The 26,835-nt window shown below is 49.3% G+C and overlaps 1 protein-coding gene and 1 long non-coding RNA gene across 51 annotated transcripts; one reads left to right on the top strand and one right to left on the bottom strand.

Annotated features, from left to right (window-relative positions):
• Positions 1-944: 944 nt before the first annotated feature.
• LOC136790310 (uncharacterized) lies at positions 945-3,629 on the bottom strand. The gene is made up of 2 exons (XR_010829953.1): positions 3,289-3,629; positions 945-3,202 (listed from the first exon to the last, which is right to left on the bottom strand). It is a non-coding gene; the product is annotated as an uncharacterized lncRNA (long non-coding RNA).
• Positions 3,630-5,023: 1,394 nt separating this feature from the next.
• On the top strand, positions 5,024-26,788 carry LOC136790306 (collagen alpha-1(I) chain-like). 50 transcript variants are annotated; one of them, XR_010829930.1, is made up of 6 exons: positions 5,025-7,351; positions 7,445-17,015; positions 17,472-17,545; positions 20,214-20,305; positions 21,877-22,092; positions 22,541-26,788. XR_010829930.1 is itself a non-coding variant. In XM_066993385.1 (4 exons), exon 4 carries the CDS (start codon positions 18,776-18,778, stop codon positions 19,859-19,861), a length of 1,086 nt encoding a protein of 361 aa, XP_066849486.1. In that variant the 5' UTR covers positions 13,840-15,743; positions 16,938-17,015; positions 17,329-17,397; positions 17,472-18,775; the 3' UTR covers positions 19,862-20,207. The 50 variants fall into 50 exon arrangements, 7 of the variants coding, with proteins under 7 accessions (XP_066849486.1, XP_066849487.1, XP_066849485.1 ...); XR_010829924.1 differs by having other exon boundaries at positions 7,445-17,029; XR_010829916.1 differs by having other exon boundaries at positions 5,026-7,351; positions 7,445-17,397; positions 22,700-26,788.
• Positions 26,789-26,835: the final 47 nt, after the last annotated feature.

Genomic DNA, 26,835 nt, shown 5'->3' with positions numbered 1-26,835 from the left:
TGACAGAGGGTTATGTACCACAATCTGTCATGTTTGATGCTTGTGAGGTGTTAGCTTGTGGAGATTTAAATGCCCAATGACAACTGAGCAGAGAGAACAAGTAACTGGGAGACACCCAACAGCCAGATTGAGAGCAGCTGTATGGAAACGATCCTCTATTGCCATCAGAGAAAGGGAGAAACTCAAGGAGAAAACAGGAGAGAAAACAGGAGGCTCTCTTTGAAATGTGGCAGTTCAAACATTTGAGATTGAAACAGGGTATGGGGATGTGAATGCCTGGATAGAATGGGTCAAATATGCTGTCCAGAGTCTCAACCGTAGCACTTGCTATGCTTGTGCCTCGGGACGACGGATTGCCCGGATAGTGCCCTTCCCATTGGGGTGGACCAGGGATTCCCAGGGGATGCGATGTATGATTGCATTGTACCAAGAAAAGACTGCCTGGGGAAATGAGGCCTGTAAGTCTCTCTCTTTGCTGTTCCCTTCCTTGCGTGATAGCAATATCAGGGTTCCCCCTGCATTCTCTACAGCTACAGGTGACCATGCAGCTTGCCTCTCACGGCAGGGTGTGAGCGCTACCCGGCATCTGGGAGAATTTGCCTTGTGCACAAGGACCTTGAATGCTACCAAGGACCTGATGGGAAACTGCTCAAGACTTGAGATCCCCAGGGCAGATCTGTGGTGGTACTGCAGAGGGAAGATCTTATGGTCCACCCTACCATCTAATTGGGGAGGCACTTTTGCACTTGTTCAATTAGCTATACCCTTCACCCTGGCATTTGAAAGAGAAACATCACAAATACACAGAAGAAGTAAAAGAGGCTTAGGAATGTCATTTGATGATAGAGTGTACATAGATTCTGTTGGGGTGCCTAGAGGAGTTCCCGATGAACAGAAAGCCAGGAATCACATTGCTGCAGGGTTTGAGTCGCTGTTCTGGTGGGTAACAATCAATAAGAGTATTTATTATAGTCAGCAGATATTCATAAATCATACAAGGGATGCGATAAGAGAAATCGCTGAACAACTAGATGCCACCAGCAAAATGGCTTGGGAAAACAGAATAGCATTAGATATGTTGATCGCGGAGAAAGGAGGTGTGTGTGTGTGTGTGTGTGTGATACTGAGCAACCATTGTTGCACTTTTATACCCAACAATACTGCCCCAGATGGCACAGTAACTAGAGCGTTGCAAGGGCTTCCCGACCTTGCCAGTGAATTGGCAGAGTAATTAGGAACTGGCCCTTCCTTCGCGGGATGTTCGGAATCTTGGTTTGGTAAATGGAAAGGGATCCTAGCGTCCGTATCTGCGTCCTTGATCGTAATATCAGGAGTTTTGACGGCCCTTGGTTGTTGCATTATCCCCTGTGTAAAAGGACTAGTACAGCGGCTCACTGAAACTGCACTATCGAAAGAAATGACCGTGGAGCCACCACCTTACTCACGTAAGGCGATGATATTAGAGGGGATGGAAAGCAAAGAAGGTGAAGAAGAGGAAGAGATCTACCAAATTACACCGCAGAGAAAAGTTTTGCAAAAATCAACAATTTATAAAGAAGAAAAGGGGGGAATTGTGGGAATAAAAATGTTGTTTTTGCAGAGTTACGTTGTTTAGAGGGAAGGAATGCGGTGTTGAGATAGGCTCGCAGTGATAAGAAAGCTTAACGGACAACCTTGTAAAATGCAGACAACCGGACTCCTCAGAGCAGCTAGGTGAAAATCACGGCGTCAAGTCAGATCAGTGAAGAAACATTACCGCTTCAAACAGTAAAAAAGTCAAAAGAAATTTGAAATTGAACAGGCCGGCAACTGAAGGCCACGTAGTGTCTGTGAAGCGTCGGATAGGTTGTGAACCCGGAATACCCAGTCAGTGGGGAAACAGGGGAGGGTCCCGGTCGTCGAGAAAGAAAGTACACAAACCATACTGTGTGACTAGTAGGCGCGCTCCTGCTTGTGGGACGCGTGCCATTGCGATCGCGAATAAATTACTACTTCACTGAGATCCTCGCCTGAGCCTAAGCTACTGGCTACGGAGTGTTTCTCACGCTCCCTGCGCGTAATCCTGGCTACAATATACCGTGTTATCGAAGGTGCCTTTTAAACAACATTGATAGAAACTCAGGGGGCGATAGTACTGACCCTGGGTGTGGAATTATCCACGCAGGGAATAATCCACGCTGCACCAAATATGGTAGCCACAGGAACGCTAATATACATAGCGCGTGCCAGATGTGACGTGAGAATCCTGCACCTGGATGGCCTGTCCCAAATGGCGAGAGGTGGTACTGGCTACGTGGCAATAAAGCCAGGAAGGTGTTGCCCCTGGGATGGAAGGGAGCTTGCACCCTGGAGGCAATAATTCCAAACGTGACTATTATTGAAGACCCACAAAGCCAAAGCCCCCTTGAGACCACACGCAGGATTAAGCGGACTCCAGACAATTCTCTAGTAAAATTCTCTAGTATTTCACAGCTTTGCAAGGTGGTTTTTACCTTGGTGAGGGGTGGGTGAATTAGAAAAAGCTATTGTAAATATCTCCGCTATAACTGAAGAACTAGAAAATAAGTTTGATAAGTTTGCAAAAATAGTACCGTAGAATCGAATAGTATTCGATTCATTAATAACCTCATAAGGAGGAGCGTGCACTGTAATTAATGCTAGTTGCTGTATAGATGTAGATCAAACGGGACGAATTTGACTGATATTTGGGGGGAAAAAAAGGTATACTGGGGGGCGTGGGGGGGGAAAGATCCTACATAGAGTAGCTCAAGATGACAGTTCCTGGGCATTTAGAAACATGTGGGAGAAACTAACTTCGTGGTTACCTGAACAGAATTGGCTCAAACAACTATTTGTTGGTATTGTAAAAATAATGGCGTTGTACGCCTCCCATCCCCCGTGACATCCGAAGAAGACTATTGCGCCTTAACGTTGGAGAAACTCAAGAGCGCGGTACGTGAAGAGGTGCAAAAACAACAGTAGGAGTAAGGAAAGGAGAGGAGGGAGCTGTGAGAAACTAAGTTGTGTTTTTGCAGTAGAGAACTAATTTTCTGTATTCCGAGGTAGTTGTGCAGTCATAATGAGGAGAAACGCCACGTGGGTAAGCGGACAGTAGGCGGCCTCACTGTTCCGAAATAAGGCAGAAGCTTGAGGAAAAACAGGTTGAGCAGCGTGGGCACGGTAAAACAAAGATCACAGGTTCCTGAAACATAAGAAAGGGGAAAAAAAAAAAAAGGAAATAAGAAGGGAGAAATTAAAGGGTTGAAAAAGAAGTAAAATTGTACATACATGGGACAGAGGAGCGTCGAGTAGCTTGTGAACCTGCAGTACTCGGCCAGTGAGGACACAGGGGAGGGGATCGGGCGTCGGGGAACAGGGACTAAAAGTTGATGCTGTGCTTACTGCAATGCGCTCCTGATCGGCAGGACGCCCGCCACTGCAACCGCGAATAAAATAGCCTCAGAGAAGATCGTGTGTCAAGAAAATTATTTGAGATGTTTCTCGCAGATATACTTGACGAGAGAGGACCAAGAACACCCGCGCCTTCTTTAAAAAAAAAAAAATAATAATAATAAAAAAAAGGCAGCACAGGGGCAGCCTCAGGGTCGCCTTCCCACAGGGAAGCGGCGCCGTGATTGGCTGGACCGTGAGGGCGGATGTGGCGTCACGGCTAGCCTTAACTCAGGGCGGAAACGCTCCGTGATTGGCTCGGAGGAACCCAGGGCGGAGGTGCCGTGCAGGGCTTGCCGGCACTATGGGCGGAAGCTGTCGGGCCGGGCCGGGCCGCCGCGGCGCGGTGCCGCAACGAGGTTGGTGGTCGGCGCCGCCCCGGGCCGGGCCGGGCCGGGAGGGGGCGAGGCGGCGGGCGGTTGGGGCGCCACGCGGTCGGCGGCTTCTGCGGAAACGGCCCTTGTGCGGGGCGGGGGCGGCGCCGGAGCGGAGCGGAGCGGAGCGGACCGGGCGTGCGGCGGGGTCTGCACTGCGCGGGGCTTCGGAGGGCTGGGGGAGAGGGGGGCGAAGCGGCGCGGGGGGGGGCGGCTGCGTGCGCTTGGCCGACTCCCCTCTGGGTCGGATGGACTGCTCCGTCCCGCGGCATGCTGGGAGCTGTAGTTCTGTGGCGCGCGGCCGGTCTTTCCCCGAGCCGGGGCCGCGGCCGGGGCCGGGCCGTGCGCGCCGGGAGGCGCAGGTTGCCGCTGGCTGCGAGCGCGGCTGCCGGCGGTGAGGCGAGCGAGAGCCTTCGGGGGCGCTTCCCCGGAGCGTCGGGCCGGGAGGGGTGGGGGCTGCGGCGGCCGGGCGCGGGTCCTCGCTGCGCTCGATCGTCGGGCTGCGCCTCGGAGGTTTTCCTCCCCCCGCGCGCTGACGGCCGGCTCTCTCCTTTCCCTGCGGCTCACCAGGGCAGAAGCAGCTCCCCGCCGCTGGGACCCCCGCGGGGTTTGTCGCCGAGCGAAGGTGGCGCGGCAGCTGAAGGGAGGAAAGCTGCAGCTGGCGTGCTGCAGTCGCAGGTTTCCCAGGAGAAAGAGCAGCCCGTCTGTCCCAGCTGTCCGGGTAAGTCGCAGCGACCTCCGGGTGAAATCCAGGCGTGAAGGGGATTTTGGTGGCTCTCTTAGACGGCTAGCCCTACCAAAGGTCGCATCGGTTACAAAAGGTAGTAGTAACCTTGCAGTTTGTGTGTTCTGTAGCGTCTGTAGCACAATAAACTGGCAGGTGAAGGAATGAGCGGGTACAAATACACGTGACTCTACAGCTGAGATTAAATAACGTGCAGGTTCTTCTGTGTTTTGTCTTTCAAAGCGCGTTGTTTGACTCGGTGGTCCTTAACGATGATCCTCGGTGGTCCCTTCCAACTCAGGATATTCTACGATTATGTTGTTGCCGAGCGCCTGAGCTTTTTGCTCACATTACTGAAGAAAGGAATGGCTGTGCTTCTTCCCCACCCCCCTCTCTTTTTCTTTTTTTTTCCTCTCCTCTCCTCCCTCGATGACGGGGACTCAAAATGTTTTTCTCAGATGTCCATGTGAAAATTTAAAAAAAAAAAAAAAAAAAAGAAGCTGATGGTGAACACTGACAGAATTGGGTGACACTTTCAAGGTAGAGGGCAAAGAACGTGGAAATTCCTAGTACGTTAGTGTTACTCTGTTAGCAAAACCGACGTACACGCCGCTTGCTGTTCCTAGTTTTTTGGTTTGGCCTGGTTTTCCTTTCAGAAGTCTCCCCGAAGGCCTTTGTGGACAAAACTTTGTCCCGCTTCAGCTTTAAGAATTATCCTAGAAGTAATGAACAAGTGCTTGCAGGGCTTTCCGGAACGCTAGTTGCGGTCAGTCAAGAACGACTTGGGAGGCAATTCCTTTCGTGGAATTGTAGAGTGATCGAGAGATCAAGGCCAGCGTTGTGAAGAAATAGTGCCAGGTTATAGTCACAGGTGACTGCCTTCTGAAGGGAACAGAGGCTCCCATCTGCAGACCAGACCATCTTTACCGAGAGCTTTTCTACCTGCCTGGGGCTTGGATCAGGGACATTGCTAGCGAGCTTACGAGCTTAGTTCAAACTTCAGATTATTCCTTACTCCTGCTCTTTCACGTGGGTACCAACAAGTTTGCAGCAAGAAGTCTGTGTTCAATCAAAATAAATTTCAGGGCCCTGGGAAGCTAGCTAGAGGATTCAGAAGCACGGGTTATCGTCTAGCATTTTGGGATATATTAAACACAGTGTAGGCAGCTGGTCAAAAGAGGTGATTCTCCCACTGTATTTAGCGTTGGCGAAGCCTCTCCTTCGATATTGTGTGCGATTCTGGGCTCTACAATATAAAAAGAACGTTAAGATCCCTGAAAGCGTACAGAGGAGGGCAACAAAGCCGGTAAAAGGATTGGAAGGCACGCCCTGTGTGGACGCTACGGTACTTCTGCTAGCTCCTCGGAATTGTATATAGTCATGAGTAACGCTCCTGATTCTAAATACATAGTCTTTCCCTGCATATAAGCCGAACGCTATTCTACAATCGTTTGCTTCTTCCGGCAGTGGATTCTGTCTTTCAGTGATTTATGGGTACTTTACATGTCCTGGATATTGCTTTCCAGATACCTGGAGCTTGCTAGCTTTTCTGTCTCCCAGACGTGTGGCTGATAGTGGTCTAGTCTTGTGAGCTGTGCTGCCGTGAAGTCTGTCACCTGTTGATGTTGAAGGTACTTTTCTGGAAAGAGGAAGGTGGTAGGTACAGTTTCACACCAGGCCATCAACAAAATCACGTACTCTTTTTATCATCTCCAGACGTGTTTCCTTCGGTGGCTTCTGGACTTTGGTCCATATTGTAGGCCCCGAGAAGGAAGGAGGAGGTTGGCTTTTCATAACCACAATTTCTTCCAGCTGTTTCAGATGGATTTCATGGTTGATTCTAGTTGAAATGACTGCCTCAGGAAAAAAAAATAACAAAAATGGTAGTCCAAACAACTTATAAAAAAATAAAAATAAAAAACAAACGAAAACACCGCTCCCATTTCCTCACAGCTTATTCATTTGCTGTGGTATCTTCTTTATGGAAAGAAGTGTCCTTTCCTTCCCAAGCTGTAAAGGAAGAGTTCAGGTACTCTTCACTTGTGCGCTTTAATCTGTGACGTGTTTGTTCGCATAGAACTTCTGGGAAGTTTGGCGGTAGAGTTTAGGGTTTACATGTTAGGTAAACAGAAGTATCGCTCAACTCAGAACATAGTTAAATAAAAGTACAATATTTATTTAAAATGAATAAGTGTGTGTCTATAGTCTTGTGTCCTTTCTTTGCAGAACTCAATAGTTAGCCTTTATACATATTTCTAAGTTGCCCGGTTTATCAGTGTACAACACAGCATTCGGGAATATCATCTGAGATTTTAGGTGAAGAGGACTGTCCTTTGTTCAGTTGTGCACTCTTGTGTGTCAGCCCTGATTCTGAACCGTATAAAAGCTGGAAACTTCTTTCCGGTTTTCTCTCTAACCTCACTGAAGTGTGGGTACTTCCCAGCGTACGTGATACTATTCAGCATGTGGATATTCTGTTTCCTCACACTAGCTACAATTCCGGTGAAGTTATGCATCTTGAGCCTGCATGTTAGTGTTTCATCCTTTCAGTTCCACAAAAGGAGGGTTCAGTGGAAGTTTTGAATCCTGTAGAGTGGAATACAGGTTTTTAGCCTCAAAGGCTTTAGTTATTTTTCCCTGGTGAGCTTTGGAACAGAAGATATGTAACATTAACAATTTTTTATTATTCATTTCAGGTCTCTTTGACAGCCCTCCTGGATCCGATGATGCAAAGCTCACTGACATATCCTACCCAGGAGACCAACAATCGGTGACGTTTGGAACCAAATCCCAGGTGGGAAACGTAAGTGATCAAAGTGGAGCAAGAATTCGTGTTGAGCATGGGGATTCAAATAACAAATGCATTTTCGGGAACTGGCTCTATCCTTCATCGCAGGTGAAAGCAGCTCTGTGGGCCCTCCAAGGAGGCACCTCTGCAGTGATTGCAAGTGGAACCCACCCAAAGATCTCGGGTCGTGTCATCACAGGTGTTGTGGAAGGGAAGAAAGTTGGAACTTTTTTTTCAGAGGTAAAACCTGCAGGTGAGTACGGAAGTAACATGTACATTGGGAGCTGTAGAGATTTCCTGGAAGTTTAGGGTCGAAATTTGGCTAGGCCTGCCTGTTCAACAAATGGGAAACTACGCTCTGCTTGACAAACGGCTTTTGAAAGGTAATTTTTAGTGTTGGAATAGAACATCTTGAATCCTCTGCTCGGGTTCCTTCCAGCTGATGACTTGCTGCATCAGACTTGCATTCAAAGAACTGGGTAGAATTTGTATTGCTTTTAGTCTTAGAGGTTATCATCTATTATTGAAGATTTCAGGGTGAAAGCGTGCATATAGAATGTACGGCTGAACTAAGATAGTGTGTAGTTTGGGTTTTTGTCGTAAGTTCTTTTAATGACTCGGTCTTTTGTTACCGTATGCAGGAATGTTTTCCTGCCTCTGGGTTGCTGTGACAATGTAACAAGGGCCGCAGAAAGTCAGACCAAAGATCGGTGGTCTTAGCAGAATGGAACGAGTATAGAGCGATACTTGTGACTTGCACTTTAAGACAAGCCAATGCCTTTGAGTATAAAAACGCTTAATGTGTTTCTTGTAAAAATCGGCCATATCCTTTGAACCCATGTAAACACTTAGCATCCGTGGGTCACAGCAGTCACGAGCCTTAACTAGGTATTGTGTGTAAACTCTGGAGCTAGCACTATGTGGAGAACTGATTCCTTTATTTTGTGTGTGTTTGTGGGCAGGAGGAGCGTTGAAGTTTGCTTCCTGCTAGCTTTTGATGCCCCCGCCTTCTGTATGGAAAGAGAACACGGGTGATCGATCTCTGTTCAACTTCTATGATATGAGACATCGTCTTTTCCCTCATCGTCTCTTTGTCACGTGAAAAAGTTTTTTTTTTTCTTAGTCCTTTTCTACAGAAACTGTTCCAAAAGTTTGGCGATCCCTGTTTCTCTTGGCTGAAACTGTTTTTATTCTACTGTGACCTTTTTAAGATAGGCAAAAATAAAATTCTGCGTAGCATCCAAGATGCAAATGAACCTTCAGTTTATGAGATAGCAAGGCTAACTTTGAGTTTTGATTAGACTGGTGATGTTTCTTGTTGCCTTTCCTAGGCCTTTTCCAAAAGCTTAAACGTGTAAGTTGCTCTTCGACGCTGATGAGCATTGAGGTGATGTTTTCATAGGATTATGTGCAGTACCGAGGCCTGATTTCCCCTTTTGCCTCTGCATTTCTTCACGTTTATCTGCTTTGAATTGTGCTTGCTATTTGGTTGCATAGCGGCTGCAAAGGAATCACAGGCTGGTTGAGGTCGGAAGGACCTCCAGAGGTCACCCGGTCCAACACCCCTGCTCAAGCAGAGCCACCCAGATCTGGTTTTCCAGGACCACGTCCAGACAGGTTTTGAAACCTCACAAAGACCGTGACTCCACGACCTCCCTGGGCAGCCTACGCTAGTGCTCAGTCACCCTCACAGCGAAAAAGTATTTACTGATGTTCAGGAAACCACAGGAGGAGGGGAACATCCTATGTTTCGGCCTGTGTCTGTTGCCTCCTTTTTTGTTCCTTGGGTACCAGTTAGAAAAGTCTGGCTTTGTCTTCCTTCCACCCTCCCTTTGTGTATTTACAGACGTCGATGAGATCCCCTCCAAGCCTCCTCTTCTCCAGGCCGAACGGTCCCAGCTCTCCCAGCCTGTCCTCATGGGAAAGGTGCTTCAGTCCCTTACCGTCCTCGTGGCCCTCCGTTGGACTCTTTGCAGTGTGTCCAGGTGTCTCCTGTACTGGGAGGCCCAGGCCCAGCACTCCAGGTGCGGCCTCACCGTTCCTGAGCAGAGGCGGAGGATCGCCTTTCTTGACCTGCTGGCAATACTTTGCCTAATGCCACCCAGGATACCCTCAGCTGCTTTTGCAGCAAAGGCACATTGCTGTTTCGTGTTCAAGTTGGCGTCCACCAGGAAACTTAGCTCCTTTTCCGAGAAGTTCCTTTCTGGGAAAAAGTGCGATATCAGCGCTTTTCACTTTGTCCTACTGCAATAAATTTGTATCAGCTATAAAGCTTTTCATCTTGTAACCCCACGTCTCAGACGATTACAAGTATGGTGAACAGCAAAAGTAAAGGTGAAATCTTACTGCGACCCTTCCTCTACCATGGAACGTGGTTACTCCCATTCTTTCTTTTGTCTTCTGTCTTCCAAAACACGCTTGAAATACTCAGGTACCTTTTTAAAATGAACTCTTATCTCCTCGCGTGTGTCACTTTTTTTCAAAGAACACGAAAATACGCTCTACTTTATAAAGTATGACCTCGCTTTAAAAAGCTGTTTTAACGCTCCTTAATTAAGTCTTCTTAATCAAGTGTCCGCTAGTTCTTTTCTTACCTCCTGTTATTTTCCTTAACGTGGGAATTCCTGCTCTGGCAATTTCTGTAGGACGCTTCTGAAATAGAAGTCCGGGCCTATTAGTCACATTTCAAGTCATCTGTCCTACAGACAATTTCAAGAGAGTTAAAAATGAAAACGTAGCTTATCCGTGAGCTACTTGAGAACTCCTTAGTGAAATGCTGCGTGAGCCTTTTGACTTGTTACTTCTGCTTCTGTTTCAAAACTTGTTCTGTATCGTTTCAGTTTGAGACAGGTTCTTTGATATCCACGCCAAGAAGAAAACCTTTCTTCCGTAGGAACCCTTCAGTGTGCACAGGGAGAGGCGTGGAGAGAGCAGCTATTCTGCAAGCTGTTACTCAGGCCGCTTTTGGCTTCCAGCGCCGTTTGTACATTCCCGTGTTGTTTTGCAATCTTTTCTCTTTTCGTTAGTTGTCTAATTAAACTTTTTCAAAGGATGCCTCCCTGTTTTCAGTTTTCTCCTACGCCCTGAGATTTAGCCGTCCTTGTATTCTTTTGCTCTTTGTCAAGTCTTTTTGATACAAGCTGTGTGCAGCTTTGATACGAGCTTGTTTGTCCCCTATGACCTGGATGATCTTGCTGAATCTCCGTGATGCCTTGAAAAGGGCTGTGCTCGGGGACCGTGGCAGCATTTTGGTATCTGATACAGATTTTCCTGTTCTGGCATACAGTGAATTTCTTTGATATGTCTATTAGGACCGTACCTGTTTTCCTGCTTTGAGTAAAGAGTTGGAAGATGAAAGGTTAGCGTTCGTTTCCTCCCACATGGGCTGTAACCTTTGTCTGCGTGTCTTGTGGTTGTGTTTTGTTTGTTTGTTTGTTTGTTTTGGCAGGCCCTCCAGCAGAGCAGCAGGGTGAAAGGGCTCGAGCTGGTGGCAGGACCCTGGCAGCTCTGCAGCCTGAGCAGGTGAGAGAACAGTATGTGCTCACTCTTTAAGGTTGGGAACACGTGGCAAGTCTTAAAATACAGGTTTATAACACAAATGGGTCCTGGAAAAAATCAGCTGGCTCCAAGCATCCAGGGAGTCAAGACAGTGAGAAGATGTGTCAGTAGAAATGAGCTGAAGTGAGCCAGATGTCAAACACCACGGACTTCATATAAGGATGCAGTTGAGAAACTTTTCTCTTTCAGAGAGCGGAGATTGATTGTTGTCTTGCTGACTTGTTACCTGATCACAGAGAAGAAATTCTCTTGGCAAATGAGAAGGACTTAGAAGAAGCTGAAAATAAAGGTAATATTATGGGTCCTTTCATGGTACTCCTGTTGTCATGAGCTTTTCTGGGCCTCAAAGGAAATGAGCAGAACTAGAATATTCCGTCACCTGCAATTGGATATTACGGCTGTCACAGGTTAGTGAGCCCAGGACTTTGAGAGCTTGTCAGTGGAAACAGCTGCAGCTTCCATAATTACATGAGAGATGTCTTCATCAGAGAAGACAGAGAGGCCTTTGAAAACAGCAACCCACGGCATTGTTTAAAAAAAAAAATAAAAATCTAAATAAATAAATAAATAGCGTTTTCTTTTGCCAAAGGAGGCTCGCTTTAGGAATTGAATATAGCAAGTATCTGCCCTGTTATCGTCATGTATGAAATAGCATGAGTATCTCCTGGGCTGGTTAACGTAATGTTTGGCCCCTGTGGGGAAGGTTGTTACTGAAAAATGATGCTTTCCGGAACGAACCATGTTACCTTCTGACCGAGGAAAGTACAGTTCAGGCAGCATAGACTAAATCCGTTCTTTTGCGTTCGAGGGGTGCATCGAGAAGCTGGTCTTGGGTTAGAAAATGTGTGAAACTGGCACGTCGCAAACTGTAATGCAGAGAGGTCTTTGATAACAAAAGCGTATTTCTGTTGGTGAGTTACTGGAAGGCTGCAAGAAGTCTTGCCTCAAAAGACTCTTATGAAATGAATTCTGTTGCCATCCCAATTTTTTTTTTCTACGGGCACATTCTTGGGACTTGCTTCTGCAATGTCGAGAGTTATTCAGGGTTGGTTTTTGATACCCAGCGTAGAGAAGGAGTTAGCTTACGTTCAGGTGCTGCGGTTTCTGCACGTGTCTTATAACGTAGGTTCCCTGCTTAACTTGCAATTTATGAGGTTCCTACCAATGAGCACTTTCCTGTCCATGCCGAACGCAGCTGAGTTGCAGGCTACCATTAAACATCAAATGTTTGATATAGATTGCTAATAGCAAATCGCAACTGTTAAGAATATATGCTAAAAAAAATTAGCACAGAAAGTAGAAGCTCTAGGCTGTGAGTGGTCTGTCCCATACTGATACTGCATGTTTGCACCGAGGCAGAATGATTGCTTTCACTCGCTTGTGGAGCGATGAGTCTAGGCTCTCACTGCTAGTATTTTTAGCAAGACTGATTGAGCATTTCTCTAACATATGAGCAAGTGTTTGAGGAGCAAGTGATGGGTATGGGCACTTAGAAAGAGACTGCCAAAGGGCAGCTTCCTATTTTATAACTGAATTTTGTGAGCGTTGGTCCTCGTTTCATACTGAAGGGGAGTAGGCTCTAGTGAAGGGAGTATGTTCACGTGAAAGGAAAAGGCACTAGTCTCCCTCGTCTGCCATTATTACTTCCTTGCTGCTAGCTCTGTTCTTCATAGAAAGCCAGTATGTTTCCTCGTCACATTCTAGTCTGCCTGCCTAGACTTCAGCCTTTGCCTCCTGGGTCTCTTGCCTTGCATAGACAATCTCTCCCCTTCTCCTCTTCTTCTTCATCTCATTTGTAAACCTTTTATCAGGCTGATTCTTACTGCCTTCCCACCCCCACCCTCCGACCTTTTTCTATTTTTTCCTTTTTTTCTATTTTTTTTTTACAGACTTAGGATGGCTTGTCTTGTTAGTTACTTTTTTTCCTGCCAGCCCCCAGCCTCAAGTTCTCCGATGCGACTTCAGAGGATCATCTTTGATACCTCCGCATCTGAATAATACGGTTTCTGTCCCATGCTGTAGCTGACGGCAGGACGGACTCTGAGTGCAGAGGAGAGGTTGCTTCCTCCCTAGTTTCCTATTGCGTCCCATACTGGTTTGGGTAAGCAATTTCAGAGGAAATTTGACTTCTCCGTGGAGCAGCGTGCGCCTGACAGCTAGCTGGAGACAGCACACACGGCATTGAGTCAGCGCTCCGAGTGCGGTCCTGAGTTGCAGTAAAGGTAAAACAATTGCAGACTGACAGTTTAGCTTCTAAGGAGCACATACAAATAGCAGGTTTGCCTCTGATGCTTAAAAGGCGAGGTTCCGAGATCACATTTCACGGACTGCTTCCTATAGATTTCAAGAAATGCAATCGTTCTGAAGCACAGCCGCCCTCTGTTATTGTTTAAAGGGAACAAACTGCCTTGAGACCCGTTACCTGCGAGGGAACCGAGGGCGGAAGTGACGTCAGGGCGTGCCTTCCCTGAGGGCCAAAACGGCTCCGTGATTGGCTGGACCGTGAGGGCGGATGTGGTGTCCTGGCGAGCCGTCATTGAGGGCGGATACGCTTCATGATTGGCTGGGAACCCAGGGCGGAAGCGGCGTCACGGCTAGCCTTAACTCAGGGCGGAAACGCTCCGTGATTGGCTCGGAGGAACCCAGGGCGGAGGTGCCGTGCAGGGCTTGCCGGCACTATGGGCGGAAGCTGTCGGGCCGGGCCGCGCCGGGCTCAGCTCGGGTCGGGCCGCCGCGGCGCGGTGCCGCAACGAGGTTGGTGGTCGGCGCCGCCCCGGGCCGGGCCGGGCCGGGAGGGGGCCAGGCGGCGGGCGGTTGGGGCGCCACGCGGTCGGCGGCTTCTGCGGAAACGGCCCTTGTGCGGGGCGGGGGCGGCGCCGGAGCGGAGCGGAGCGGACCGGGCGTGCGGCGGGGTCTGCACTGCGCGGGGCTTCGGAGGGCTGGGGGAGAGGGGGGCGAAGCGGCGCGGGGGGGGGCGGTTGCGTGCGCTTGGCCGACTCCCCTCTGGGGCGGATGGACTGCTCCGTCCCGCGGCATGCTGGGAGCTGTAGTTCTGTGGCGCGCGGCCGGTCTTTCCCCGAGCCGGGGCCGCGGCCGGGGCCGGGCCGTGCGCGCCGGGAGGCGCAGGTTGCCGCTGGCTGCGAGCGCGGCTGCCGGCGGTGAGGCGAGCGAGAGCCTTCGGGGGCGCTTCCCCGGAGCGTCGGGCCGGGAGGGGTGGGGGCTGCGGCGGCCGGGCGCGGGTCCTCGCTGCGCTCGATCGTCGGGCTGCGCCTCGGAGGTTTTCCTCCCCCCGCGCGCTGACGGCCGGCTCTCTCCTTTCCCTGCGGCTCACCAGGGCAGAAGCAGCTCCCCGCCGCTGGGACCCCCGCGGGGTTTGTCGCCGAGCGAAGGTGGCGCGGCAGCTGAAGGGAGGAAAGCTGCAGCTGGCGTGCTGCAGTCGCAGGTTTCCCAGGAGAAAGAGCAGCCCGTCTGTCCCAGCTGTCCGGGTAAGTCGCAGCAACCTTTGGGTGAAACCGAGGCGTGCTCATAAACTTCCTGCAGCCCAGGCTCAAAGGCTTAATCAAATTTGCAGAAGCGCGAACTGCTCGGCGTGGGAAGCGCAAAGGAAAGCCACGTAGTGCCTGCCAAGCTGTAGTAGCTTCTTAGACCTAGAACGAATTGGCCTGTTGAGCTCTGTCTCTTTGTTGCTCAGTCTGTGGTACAAGAGGCTAACCTTTGTCCTGCCTCAGCTTTCAGAGTTGTCCTAGAAATAAACTAGTGCTTGCGGGGCTTTCCAGAACGCTGGTTGTGGTCGGTCAAGACAGACGTGAGAGGTGATTTCTGCCTGTCTGTCTGTCTGTTGGTTATGTCCCGAGAGTTTTGCTTGAACTGTGTGCAACAAAAGAGGCCTTGAGCCCGTACTGAGCAGCGAGAGAAAGCAAAACTCCAGGTAAGCGCTGGCCGTGGCAAAGTTGCTTGGGAATTGAGCGGCTGGGGGCTTTCCAGCAGAACTCGGTACGCAGACAGAAACGTGACCTTCGAGGTCTGCCTTGCGTTGAAGCTGTGGTATTTGACCCATAACTGTATGGAGCTGCTAAATCCTAGAGGGGATGATAGAGACGTCCCTGGTTCAGCCTTTTTTGCCACAGTCATTGCAGAAATGTTGGAAAAGTGAGTATCATCCCTCTCTTTAAATTCATCTTTTAAAGCGTTCTTTCTGCAGACTCCTGTCTGTGGTTAGGTACTTGATTTGCGTGAAACAGAGCCAGACTTTCCTATTAACTAGCGCCCCGATTGAAATTCCCTGTCATCGGAGGACAGGAACTATAAATGGTGCTTGGCAGTTTAAAATCTCTTGGCTTCTATGGAGGCTAACTTGCCAAAGCGAATAGGAAGTAGCCTAAAGTTCGGTAAAGACGCTGAATAGAAAAGGTCCTCTTCTTGACGGGAAAAGAGCTTTGCAGAACACAAGCTCTGTTTCCCGTAGGGCTCCCTACTTACCCACCCGCTCAGCGATTATTGCAGGCTTTGACTGGTCCCCTCAGGTCCAATATCGCACAAGCGTTGTGCCGCAGACGGTACCTTAGCTTACTTTCCATCTCGTGCTGCGTTACTTATACCCACAGAAGACTTACTTCAGCGTCAAATAAACCCCGTGCGAAGCGTCCCCGACTCATGCCAGTGGGACCATCCTGTTGTGGCTGGTAAAATCCAGGAACAGGACGATGCTTGGAAGAATGTAACCTGTGGAGGAGCAGGCAACAGTCTCCTGTTAGGCAACAGGTTTTCGAGACTGGTTTTCCCACCGCCCTGTGCGTTTTGAAGGAGGCAGTCCCTAAGCTGATGCAATCCAACTGCATCTAAGCTGTAGGTTGGTACTTCCATAAGCTATAAAGGAACTTAACGTGTTGGGTTTTTTTGTTTGTTTGTTTGTTTTTTAATCGAGGCTCGTGTGCGTGCGTTTGGCTTGTCCCGATGGCTGGTGTAGATGATCACTCACATGCCCCAAAGCTCCTTGTGCTGATGTTGGATCTGCCCCTTGGCAAAGGACTGCATCCCGTGTGTTCAGCTTTTCTTCCTTACCGTCTCGTATGTATGTATGTATTTATTTACTTTTCTGAAAGAAAGGGTGGATTTTTCATGGGTCTCTCTGTGAGCGTATCGAACCAGGCTGTTCAGATGGCTGTCGACGAAGGGGATTTTGTTGGCTCTTTTAGATAGCTATTCCTACCAAAGATTGCATCGGTTACAAAAGGTTGTAGTAACCTCGCAGTCTCTACGTTCTGTAGCGTCTGTAGCAAAATAAACTGGCAGATGAATAAATGAGCAGGTACAAATACACGTGACTCTACAGCTGAGATTAAATAACGTGCTGTTTCTTCTGTGTTTTGTCTTTCAAAGCGCATTGTTGCCGAGCGCCTGAGCTTTTTGCTCGTGTTACCGAGGCAAGGAATGGCTGTGCTTCTTCCCCCCTCATCCCTCTCTTTTTTTTTCTCCCCCTCTCCCTTGATGACAGGGACTCAAAATGTTTTCCTCGGATGTCCACGTGAAAATTTAAAAAAAAAAAAAAAAAAAAGGCGACGGTGAACACTGACAGAATTGGGTGACTTTTTTAAGGCAGAGGGCAAAGAACGTGGAAATTTCTAGTATGTTAGTGTCACTCTGTTAACAGAACCAACGTACACGCCGCTTGCTGTCCCTAGTTTTTTGGTTTGGTTTTCCTTTCAGTAGTCTCCCCAAAGGCTCCACAAAGGACACCTTGTGTATCTTTTCTGTTCTTCCAGGATTCATTTGTCAGGAAAGACAACCATGAAATCCAAGGGCTGTGGACAACCATCTACCAGATGGTTGTTGCAGTTGCCTTTGGTCACGTCATTCGTCCTTTTAGCTCGCCCTTTCCTTTACCTTGAGTGGAATTTTTCTTGCCGCGCTGTTTGCAGTGGTAACATTGCTGCCGAGGTGTTTTTTGACTAAAAATGATCTTAACTGTAGTAGTGAATTCACAGATTGTGGCTTTGTGTAATGACTCCCATGATCGCAACTTTTTTTTTTTCCTTTGTCACAGATAGGAGAAAAGCTCTTTCCAGAGAGATGGAGAAGGAATTAATTATACCTCTGCCTCATTCTGTGAGACCGGAAGACAGTGAGTGACTAACTGTAAGCTGCGATTCTCAGGAGTTGCATAGCTAAGAGTCTCGGGTTCCTTCTCTGCCTGACCCCTAGGGCCTTAGGCATGGGAAATCTTAGGCTTAATGTTTTTCCCTATGAAATACTGTCACGTTAAGGGGCATAGCTGAGTAACTGTTACAGTTGTGGTCGGATTCAGGGTACTGACCTATCATGGTCACGGATTCACCTAAATAATGTAGCACGCCCTTGGTCTAGTCACGTTCAATGAGAACTGTCACGGCTGGGAACAATGCAATGAAAGGCAGTGTTCAAATGTTACCCCACAGAGTCCCAGTGCGGAGGGTGGCAGGGGGAAGAGAGGCTCAGCCCGTCGACTGATCCCAGAAGTCAGAAAGGTATCCTTCGTGATGGTATCTTCCCTAATATCCCCTTTCACTTCAGACAGTTTACATTATTTTCTCTCCTTTAGGTGGGGCTTGAGTGACTCTCGTCAGGCATACCTTGGTTATGATTGGTGAAAAGTTTTCTTGCTTTTGTTTAAAGGTAAGGGGTCTGAGAAATTCATAGCACGCCCTCAGTGAGGGGTGGTCGTCCCTCGGAGGCACGGACCTTTTGGGATGGAGGTGTGTTTTGGTATTATGACGATACTAGAATGAGCAAAAGTTCCCTAGAGTACAGTGTTTTGTTAAAAACATGACAGGTCGTTGGCTCAGGGTAGCAAAGGTGCAGCTTATCAGTGTGTCTCAGCTTATCAGTGGGTCTCAGTGTGCACGAGAGCATCGGATCCCCATCTCGTTGCAGAGCCTATCCGTGGTGTTTCCACTCCGCTTTACGCTCCCTCCCCTTCCTTAGAGTCAGCACACCGAGTTCCCCTAGTGCGATAGCACGTAAAGTTGGAGGCCTAGGGAACGCTTAGGTAGCGCAGCTGCCCTCCACCCTGAAAGCTTCGATGCTGTACGCTTTCTTTAAAAGGTGAATATGAGTTTAATTTGCCTAGTTAACTTCAGGCAATTACTCTGCAACTACCCAAAGCAGCGACAGTGAGAAGCCCACTTCCAGCATCCGCTCCCCACGCAGGGACGGACAGACGGACGCCGCTCTTTGCCTTGCCCGCCAGGGGAAGGGGAGAACGACCGGGCAGGGTGCCCTACCGCAGCCCCCATTCCCCGGAGTCCTGCACAGCAGTTTAATAAAGTTTGCTTTCCGGCCCGTGCCCCCTTTGGTGGTTGCCATCCCAGGAAGTGGCTTTCGCCGTCTGTGTGTGGGTGCAGGTTCCGTAGCGGGGTGGGTATGGAGGGGGGGTGGCCCCGTGTCTGTCGGCCGGAGTGCGGGGCCAGCCCTGCCAGGTGGGGGGGCAGCTGCCTATTGTGGGACGGGGAGGGCAGCTCGCTGCTGTCTTTGCTCCCTGGGGTGGGGAGACTGCTCTGTGGGGTGGGGGCTGCTTGCAGAGGCGCAAGTGGGGAGGGGGCTGGGGGTTCCCGGCAGGACCCCCAGGGCAGGCGATGGCGTTGTGGAGGCCGGGTCCCGGGGGATTGGCGGCTGGGGCAAGGAAAGCCCAGGCGGGGGTGGCATGGGGTGGCAGGCACAGGTCTGCGGGTGCTGGGCTGCAGGTGGGGAAGCCTGGGGCTGGCTCCATGGTGTCTGCAGTGTCAAGCCGCCAGGAGCACCATTCGCCCAGCAAGCCGGGAGTTGTGGTCGTTGGGCTCAGAGCATCCCGTTGCCCATGTTGGGTTCGTTGTTATTATCTCCCTGTCTTTTTTGTCCTGATAAAAAATGTACTGTTACAGCTTGCCGCCGCTCAGCTTCCCAGCCGTGAGCGGCACGTTGCTCAAGGCAGACCCTTCCTCCCTGAGGCGGCGCGGGGTGCAAATTTCTGCTGTTTTCGTTTGTGCTTTCTCTGGGAAAATGGTCTGGGAAGCCGTCCCTGCTGCCCTCAGGACGCATCCTGCCGGCGAGAAGCGGGTACTGCAGGCGGCGGGGCCACGCATGTGCGGTGGCGCCTTTGGATGCCCCCTTCCGCCACCTGCTGGTGAAAATCCGGTACTGCAGGCGCCTTGGGTCAGCGCATACGCTGTGGTGCCCCCTGGCGCCCTCTGCGCCACCTGGTGGCCTAAAGTGGGTACTGCAGGCGCCTCGGGGCCGCGCATACGCTGTGGCGCCCTCTGCCGCCGCCTGGTGGCGAAAAGTGGGTACTGCAGGCGCCCCGGGGCCGCGCATGCGCGGTGGCGCCCCCTGGCGCCCTCTGCCGCCGCCTGGTGGCCAAAAGTGGGTACTGCAGGCGCCCCGGGGCCGCGCATGCGCGGTGGCGCCCCCTGGCGCCCTCTGCCGCCGCCTGGTGGCGAAAAGTGGGTACTGCAGGCGCCCCGGGGCCGCGCATGCGCGGTGGCGCCCCCTGGCGCCCTCTGCCGCCGCCTGGTGGCCAAAAGTGGGTACTGCAGGCGCCCCGGGGCCGCGCATGCGCGGTGGCGCCCCCTGGCGCCCTCTGCCGCCGCCTGGTGGCCAAAAGTGGGTACTGCAGGCGCCCCGGGGCCGCGCATGCGCGGTGGCGCCCCCTGGCGCCCTCTGCCGCCGCCTGGTGGCCAAAAGTGGGTACTGCAGGCGCCCCGGGGCCGCGCATGCGCGGTGGCGCTCCCTGGCGCTCTCTGCCGCCGCCTGGTGCCCAAAGGTATGTACTGCAGGCGCCCCGGGACCGCGCATGCGCGGTGGCGCCCCCTGGCGCCCTCTGCCGCCGCCTGGTGGCGAAAAGTGGGTACTGCAGGCGCCCCGGGACCGCGCATGCGCGGTGGCGCCCCCTGGCGCCCTCTGCCGCCGCCTGGTGGCGAAAAGTGGGTACTGCAGGCGCCTCGGGGCCACGAGTGATGTTACTACATCATTTACTACATTTTTTCCTGCGAGTGATGTTACTACATTGATTTTGGTTTTGGGGTGTAATCTGTTATGCTGCTAGATTTTTCTTCCTGTGCAGAAGAAAAGTTGAGCTAATTCCAGTTAGCTTCAGTAACTTGCTTTCTCATATTGTCATTTCAATATTCAAAGCTGAAGCAAAAGCATTGGTATTGTTGCTTCTAGAGAGACGCCAGTTCTCCGGTCTGCACTCTGCATGCTGTTCAGATAAGCTAGAAAAAAATAAAGGAAAAGAAAAACAGCTGCTGCTTCTCCTGCTCTCTTTCTGCTTTCTACTTTCTTGTGCTTTGCCCCTCCCCTTTCCCAGGTGATTGGCTTTGGGTTCCAGGCAGGGCCTAATGGTAATTGAGTCACAGGCATCCCATCAGAGAGCTCATTCTGCCTGGGCTGCAGTTTGGGGTAAGTGCTTTGTTTTTGCTTCAGTCAGTTGCAGGGGTCTTTAGGTGGGTCAGAGTCTACGGACTGATGCGTTTCCAAGTAGAGATAGGTACGTCCTTCTTTGTGAGGTAACAACTAGTAGGATCCTTGCTGATCCTGGCTGGAATAATAATAATGCACAACACAGAAATCATATGAGAGATTTGGGGTCAGAATGGGAAAGTACTCGTGGATGAATCCCAAGGACCTGGTATCCCAAGGTCTCTTGAAAGTTCATTTTGTGATTAAAGCCTGGCAAGATACACAGAAAAAGCTCCAGAAGGTGGGGGTTGTAGTGAACAGTCACTGTGGGGGGCCCTCCTGCGGGAGGCCCTGGAGGTGTATATCGGGAGGGGAGATGAGAAGGAAAAGCAGAGAGCGAAACTAATGGTATTGACAGTGTAGCAGGTAGTGAGGCAGAGGGTTGGAGAGAGAGGAAGAAAATCATCTGGGGGAGTCAGGGCCAGGATGGAAAGGAGAGGAAGAGAGATGAAGGAATAGCAGGCAAGGAAAGACAGGCTTTGAAGTGTGGCCAGGCTGGCCGTTTCAAATAGGAATATCCAGAGTGGAAGAAGGAGGAGAGAAGGAAAATGGGAAAGTACAGGCTGGAGAAAGATAGAAGTGTTAAAAAGGGTTATTGAAGGTGTTAAAGGTGGGGTATGTAGTGTTTGACAGAGCTGTTTGAAGTTGAATGAGCAGGGAAAGAGGATGAAGGCATTATCTAAGTAACAGTCTAGAAGTTTTGGTATATTTGCTGTGATGTTTGGTCAGTTTCCCAAGTATGGGGGGGGGGGGGGGGGGGGCAGCCTGCTCCACCCCCCCTCTCCCTCCCCAAACCTTGGTATGTGAACCCAATACACTGGGGCAGCTAGATCATTACTGGCTTGTAAAGTATCAGGGATTAAATTAACTAATGAAACCCTAAAAGTGATGGGGGTAGAAGGGGCTGGGATAACAGCCCCACTTTTGGGGGATACCAGGCTGAGAGTAGGGGATAAAATGATTACTGGGCAATTACTGTATGTACCAAAGGCAGGGACTAACTTGTAGGGAAGGGATTTGATGATGAAATTGGGCATTCAAATAGCAAATTGTTAGACTGGAATAACAGTGTTATTAATGGAGTGCTCTCAGGCCCTGAGAGCAAAGATCTATTCACCTCTGACTGGAAAGACCCTGAAATGGGGGCGGAAGCAACAATACAGATGGACAGTTTTACCTCAGGGGTTTACAGGGCCACCAATTTATTTGGGCAAGTTCTAGAACAGATTTTGGAGCAATTACAACCTCCTGAGGAGGTATTACTGTTACAAATATGTAGATGATCATTTATTGTCAGGACAGGAGAAAAGAGTTGTGAAGGAAGCTACTGACAAGCTATTCGGCTCGGGAGTATTGAAAAAGAAATTACAATATGTAGAAGGAGAAGTCAGGTATTTAAGGCATCTAATGTCTGAGGGAAAACAAAGAATAAATCCAGAGAGGATTCAGGGAATTGTTGAAAACTAAGAAAGAATTAAAAAGTTTTGAGAGATTTTTTTTTTTTTTTTAAGGAATCAGGCACCACGAAGTCTGAGGGAAAATGGATACTCCCTGATGGGAGAGAAATGCTGAATAAAGCACCAATGAGGCAAATATTAACTGTTTTACATCAAGAGAGTCACTGGGAGGTGCAAGCAATGTGTGATGTTGTGCTAAGAAAGTATGTCTGTGTAGGAGTATACACTGTAGCGAAGCAAATATGCAGACGATGTACCGTATGTCAAAAGGTAAATAAAAAGGTCATCCGTAACCCATCTAGAGGGGGACGGGAGCCAGGGATTTGACCTTTCCAAAGCATACAGGTAGACTTTACCGAGTTACCTAAAGTAGGGAGACTAAAGTACTTGTTTGTCCTAGTTGACCGGATGGGTGTAAGCTTTCCCCTCGGTATCTGCCACTGCGAACACGGTGGCTAAGGTATCACCGGAGCAAATAGTCCCTAGATATGGGATAGTTGAAAACATTGATTCAGGTCACGGAAGTCATCTCGCTTCACGAGTACTGCAAGGGCTAATGCAGGCCTTAGAGATTCAATGGAATTTTCACACCCCCTGGCACCCCTCCTCTTCTGGGAAGGTAGAGTGAATGAACCAGACATTAAAGAAGCAATTAACTAAGTTAGTGTTAGAAACCCAACTTCCTTGGGTAGAATGATTACCTTTAGCACTCCTCCAGGTTCAAACAGCACCAAGAAACGATATAGGAATTTCACCGTATGAGATGCTGTTCGGATTCCCCTATCTGGGCAGAAGGGATGAGATACCACAATTCAAAACAAGAGAAGTTTCCTAAGAACTGTATTCTGGGGTTGTCCTCTTCTTTGTCATCTCTCAGGACCCGTGGGTTGTTGGCTCAAACCCCACCTTTGGAATTCCCCATTCTCCACCATCAACCAGGAAATTGGGTCCTGATTCGGACCTGGAAAGAATCAAAACTCCAGCCTGAATGGGAAGGACTATTCCAAGTACTACTAACCACTGAAACAGCCGTAAGAACTGCACAAAAAGGCTGGACTCACTATACTCGAGTGAAGGCATCCGTCGACCCTAGTACCTGGGAAGCTGTTCCTACAGAAGACTTGTTGGAAGTTGAAATCGAAGAGAAAAATCTCGTAGTGGACTGTGAGCAGGATAAAAGCTTACAGTTGTAAACTAACCTTTTATTTTCACAGGTAACTAATGAGTGTGACTTGTGATTGAGAGAAAGGACTGGCCTATAGCGAATCAAAGTGCTCCCAAGGGGTTTTTGTTCTAGTAGTAGGGTACATATATCTTACTCTTTGTATTGGTAATTATTTGGAAACCTAAGGGTTAAAAATAATGACCGGGAAAAATCAACTATTAATTTTGTTTCTAGTGACTGTAGGCCTCAGAGAAGGCCTTGGTCAATTGGCAACTTGGAAAAGGCATGACCAGATAATAGTAAGATGGGATACCCCGTCAAAATAGGGGTGAATGTGACAGAGGGTTATGTACCACAATCTGTCATGTTTGATGCTTGTGAGGTGTTAGCTTGTGGAGATTTAAATGCCCAATGACAACTGAGCAGAGAGAACAAGTAACTGGGAGACACCCAACAGCCAGATTGAGAGCAGCTGTATGGAAACGATCCTCTATTGCCATCAGAGAAAGGGAGAAACTCAAGGAGAAAACAGGAGAGAAAACAGGAGGCTCTCTTTGAAATGTGGCAGTTCAAACATTTGAGATTGAAACAGGGTATGGGGATGTGAATGCCTGGATAGAATGGGTCAAATATGCTGTCCAGAGTCTCAACCGTAGCACTTGCTATGCTTGTGCCTCGGGACGACGGATTGCCCGGATAGTGCCCTTCCCATTGGGGTGGACCAGGGATTCCCAGGGGATGCGATGTATGATTGCATTGTACCAAGAAAAGACTGCCTGGGGAAATGAGGCCTGTAAGTCTCTCTCTTTGCTGTTCCCTTCCTTGCGTGATAGCAATATCAGGGTTCCCCCTGCATTCTCTACAGCTACAGGTGACCATGCAGCTTGCCTCTCACGGCAGGGTGTGAGCGCTACCCGGCATCTGGGAGAATTTGCCTTGTGCACAAGGACCTTGAATGCTACCAAGGACCTGATGGGAAACTGCTCAAGACTTGAGATCCCCAGGGCAGATCTGTGGTGGTACTGCAGAGGGAAGATCTTATGGTCCACCCTACCATCTAATTGGGGAGGCACTTTTGCACTTGTTCAATTAGCTATACCCTTCACCCTGGCATTTGAAAGAGAAACATCACAAATACACAGAAGAAGTAAAAGAGGCTTAGGAATGTCATTTGATGATAGAGTGTACATAGATTCTGTTGGGGTGCCTAGAGGAGTTCCCGATGAACAGAAAGCCAGGAATCACATTGCTGCAGGGTTTGAGTCGCTGTTCTGGTGGGTAACAATCAATAAGAGTATTTATTATAGTCAGCAGATATTCATAAATCATACAAGGGATGCGATAAGAGAAATCGCTGAACAACTAGATGCCACCAGCAAAATGGCTTGGGAAAACAGAATAGCATTAGATATGTTGATCGCGGAGAAAGGAGGTGTGTGTGTGTGTGTGTGTGTGATACTGAGCAACCATTGTTGCACTTTTATACCCAACAATACTGCCCCAGATGGCACAGTAACTAGAGCGTTGCAAGGGCTTCCCGACCTTGCCAGTGAATTGGCAGAGTAATTAGGAACCGGCCCTTCCTTCGCGGGATGTTCGGAATCTTGGTTTGGTAAATGGAAAGGGATCCTAGCGTCCGTATCTGCGTCCTTGATCGTAATATCAGGAGTTTTGACGGCCCTTGGTTGTTGCATTATCCCCTGTGTAAAAGGACTAGTACAGCGGCTCACTGAAACTGCACTATCGAAAGAAATGACCGTGGAGCCACCACCTTACTCACGTAAGGCGATGATATTAGAGGGGATGGAAAGCAAAGAAGGTGAAGAAGAGGAAGAGATCTACCAAATTACACCGCAGAGAAAAGTTTTGCAAAAATCAACAATTTATAAAGAAGAAAAGGGGGGAATTGTGGGAATAAAAATGTTGTTTTTGCAGAGTTACGTTGTTTAGAGGGAAGGAATGCGGTGTTGAGATAGGCTCGCAGTGATAAGAAAGCTTAACGGACAACCTTGTAAAATGCAGACAACCGGACTCCTCAGAGCAGCTAGGTGAAAATCACGGCGTCAAGTCAGATCAGTGAAGAAACATTACCGCTTCAAACAGTAAAAAAGTCAAAAGAAATTTGAAATTGAACAGGCCGGCAACTGAAGGCCACGTAGTGTCTGTGAAGCGTCGCATAGGTTGTGAACCCGGAATACCCAGTCAGTGGGGAAACAGGGGAGGGTCCCGGTCGTCGAGAAAGAAAGTACACAAACCATACTGTGTGACTAGTAGGCGCACTCCTGCTTGTGGGACGCGTGCCATTGCGATCGCGAATAAATTACTACTTCACTGAGATCCTCGCCTGAGCCTAAGCTACTGGCTACGGAGTGTTTCTCACGCTCCCTGCGCGTAATCCTGGCTACAATATACCGTGTTATCGAAGGTGCCTTTTAAACAACATTGATAGAAACTCAGGGGGCGATAGTACTGACCCTGGGTGTGGAATTATCCACGCAGGGAATAATCCACGCTGCACCAAATATGGTAGCCACAGGAACGCTAATATACATAGCGCGTGCCAGATGCGACGTGAGAATCCTGCACCTGGATGGCCTGTCCCAAATGGCGAGAGGTGGTACTGGCTACGTGGCAATAAAGCCAGGAAGGTGTTGCCCCTGGGATGGAAGGGAGCTTGCACCCTGGAGGCAATAATTCCAAACGTGACTATTATTGAAGACCCACAAAGCCAAAGCCCCCTTGAGACCACACGCAGGATTAAGCGGACTCCAGACAATTCTCTAGTAAAATTCTCTAGTATTTCACAGCTTTGCAAGGTGGTTTTTACCTTGGTGAGGGGTGGGTGAATTAGAAAAAGCTATTGTAAATATCTCCGCTATAACTGAAGAACTAGAAAATAAGTTTGATAAGTTTGCAAAAATAGTACCGTAGAATCGAATAGTATTCGATTCATTAATAACCTCATAAGGAGGAGCGTGCACTGTAATTAATGCTAGTTGCTGTATAGATGTAGATCAAACGGGACGAATTTGACTGATATTTGGGGGGAAAAAAAGGTATACTGGGGGGCGTGGGGGGGGAAAGATCCTACATAGAGTAGCTCAAGATGACAGTTCCTGGGCATTTAGAAACATGTGGGAGAAACTAACTTCGTGGTTACCTGAACAGAATTGGCTCAAACAACTATTTGTTGGTATTGTAAAAATAATGGCGTTGTACGCCTCCCATCCCCCGTGACATCCGAAGAAGACTATTGCGCCTTAACGTTGGAGAAACTCAAGAGCGCGGTACGTGAAGAGGTGCAAAAACAACAGTAGGAGTAAGGAAAGGAGAGGAGGGAACTGTGAGAAACTGAGTTGTGTTTTTGCAGTAGAGAACTAATTTTCTGTATTCCGAGGTAGTTGTGCAGTCATAATGAGGAGAAACGCCACGTGGGTAAGCGGACAGTAGGCGGCCTCACTGTTCCGAAATAAGGCAGAAGCTTGAGGAAAAACAGGTTGAGCAGCGTGGGCACGGTAAAACAAAGATCACAGGTTCCTGAAACATAAGAAAGGGGGAAAAAAAAAAAGGAAATACGAAGGGAGAAATTAAAGGGTTGAAAAAGAAGTAAGATTGTACATACATGGGACAGAGGAGCGTCGAGTAGCTTGTGAACCTGCAGTACTCGGCCAGTGAGGACACAGGGGAGGGGATCGGGCGTCGGGGAACAGGGACTAAAAGTTGATGCTGTGCTTACTGCAATGCGCTCCTGATCGGCAGGACGCCCGCCACTGCAACCGCGAATAAAATAGCCTCAGAGAAGATCGCGTGTCAAGAAAATTATTTGAGTTGTTTCTCGCAGACAGACT

The sequence above is a fragment of the Anser cygnoides genome, chromosome 3, assembly GCF_040182565.1.
Source record: "Anser cygnoides isolate HZ-2024a breed goose chromosome 3, Taihu_goose_T2T_genome, whole genome shotgun sequence".
NCBI lineage: Eukaryota > Metazoa > Chordata > Aves > Anseriformes > Anatidae > Anser > Anser cygnoides.
This window is presented reverse-complemented; position numbering and strand designations above follow the sequence as displayed.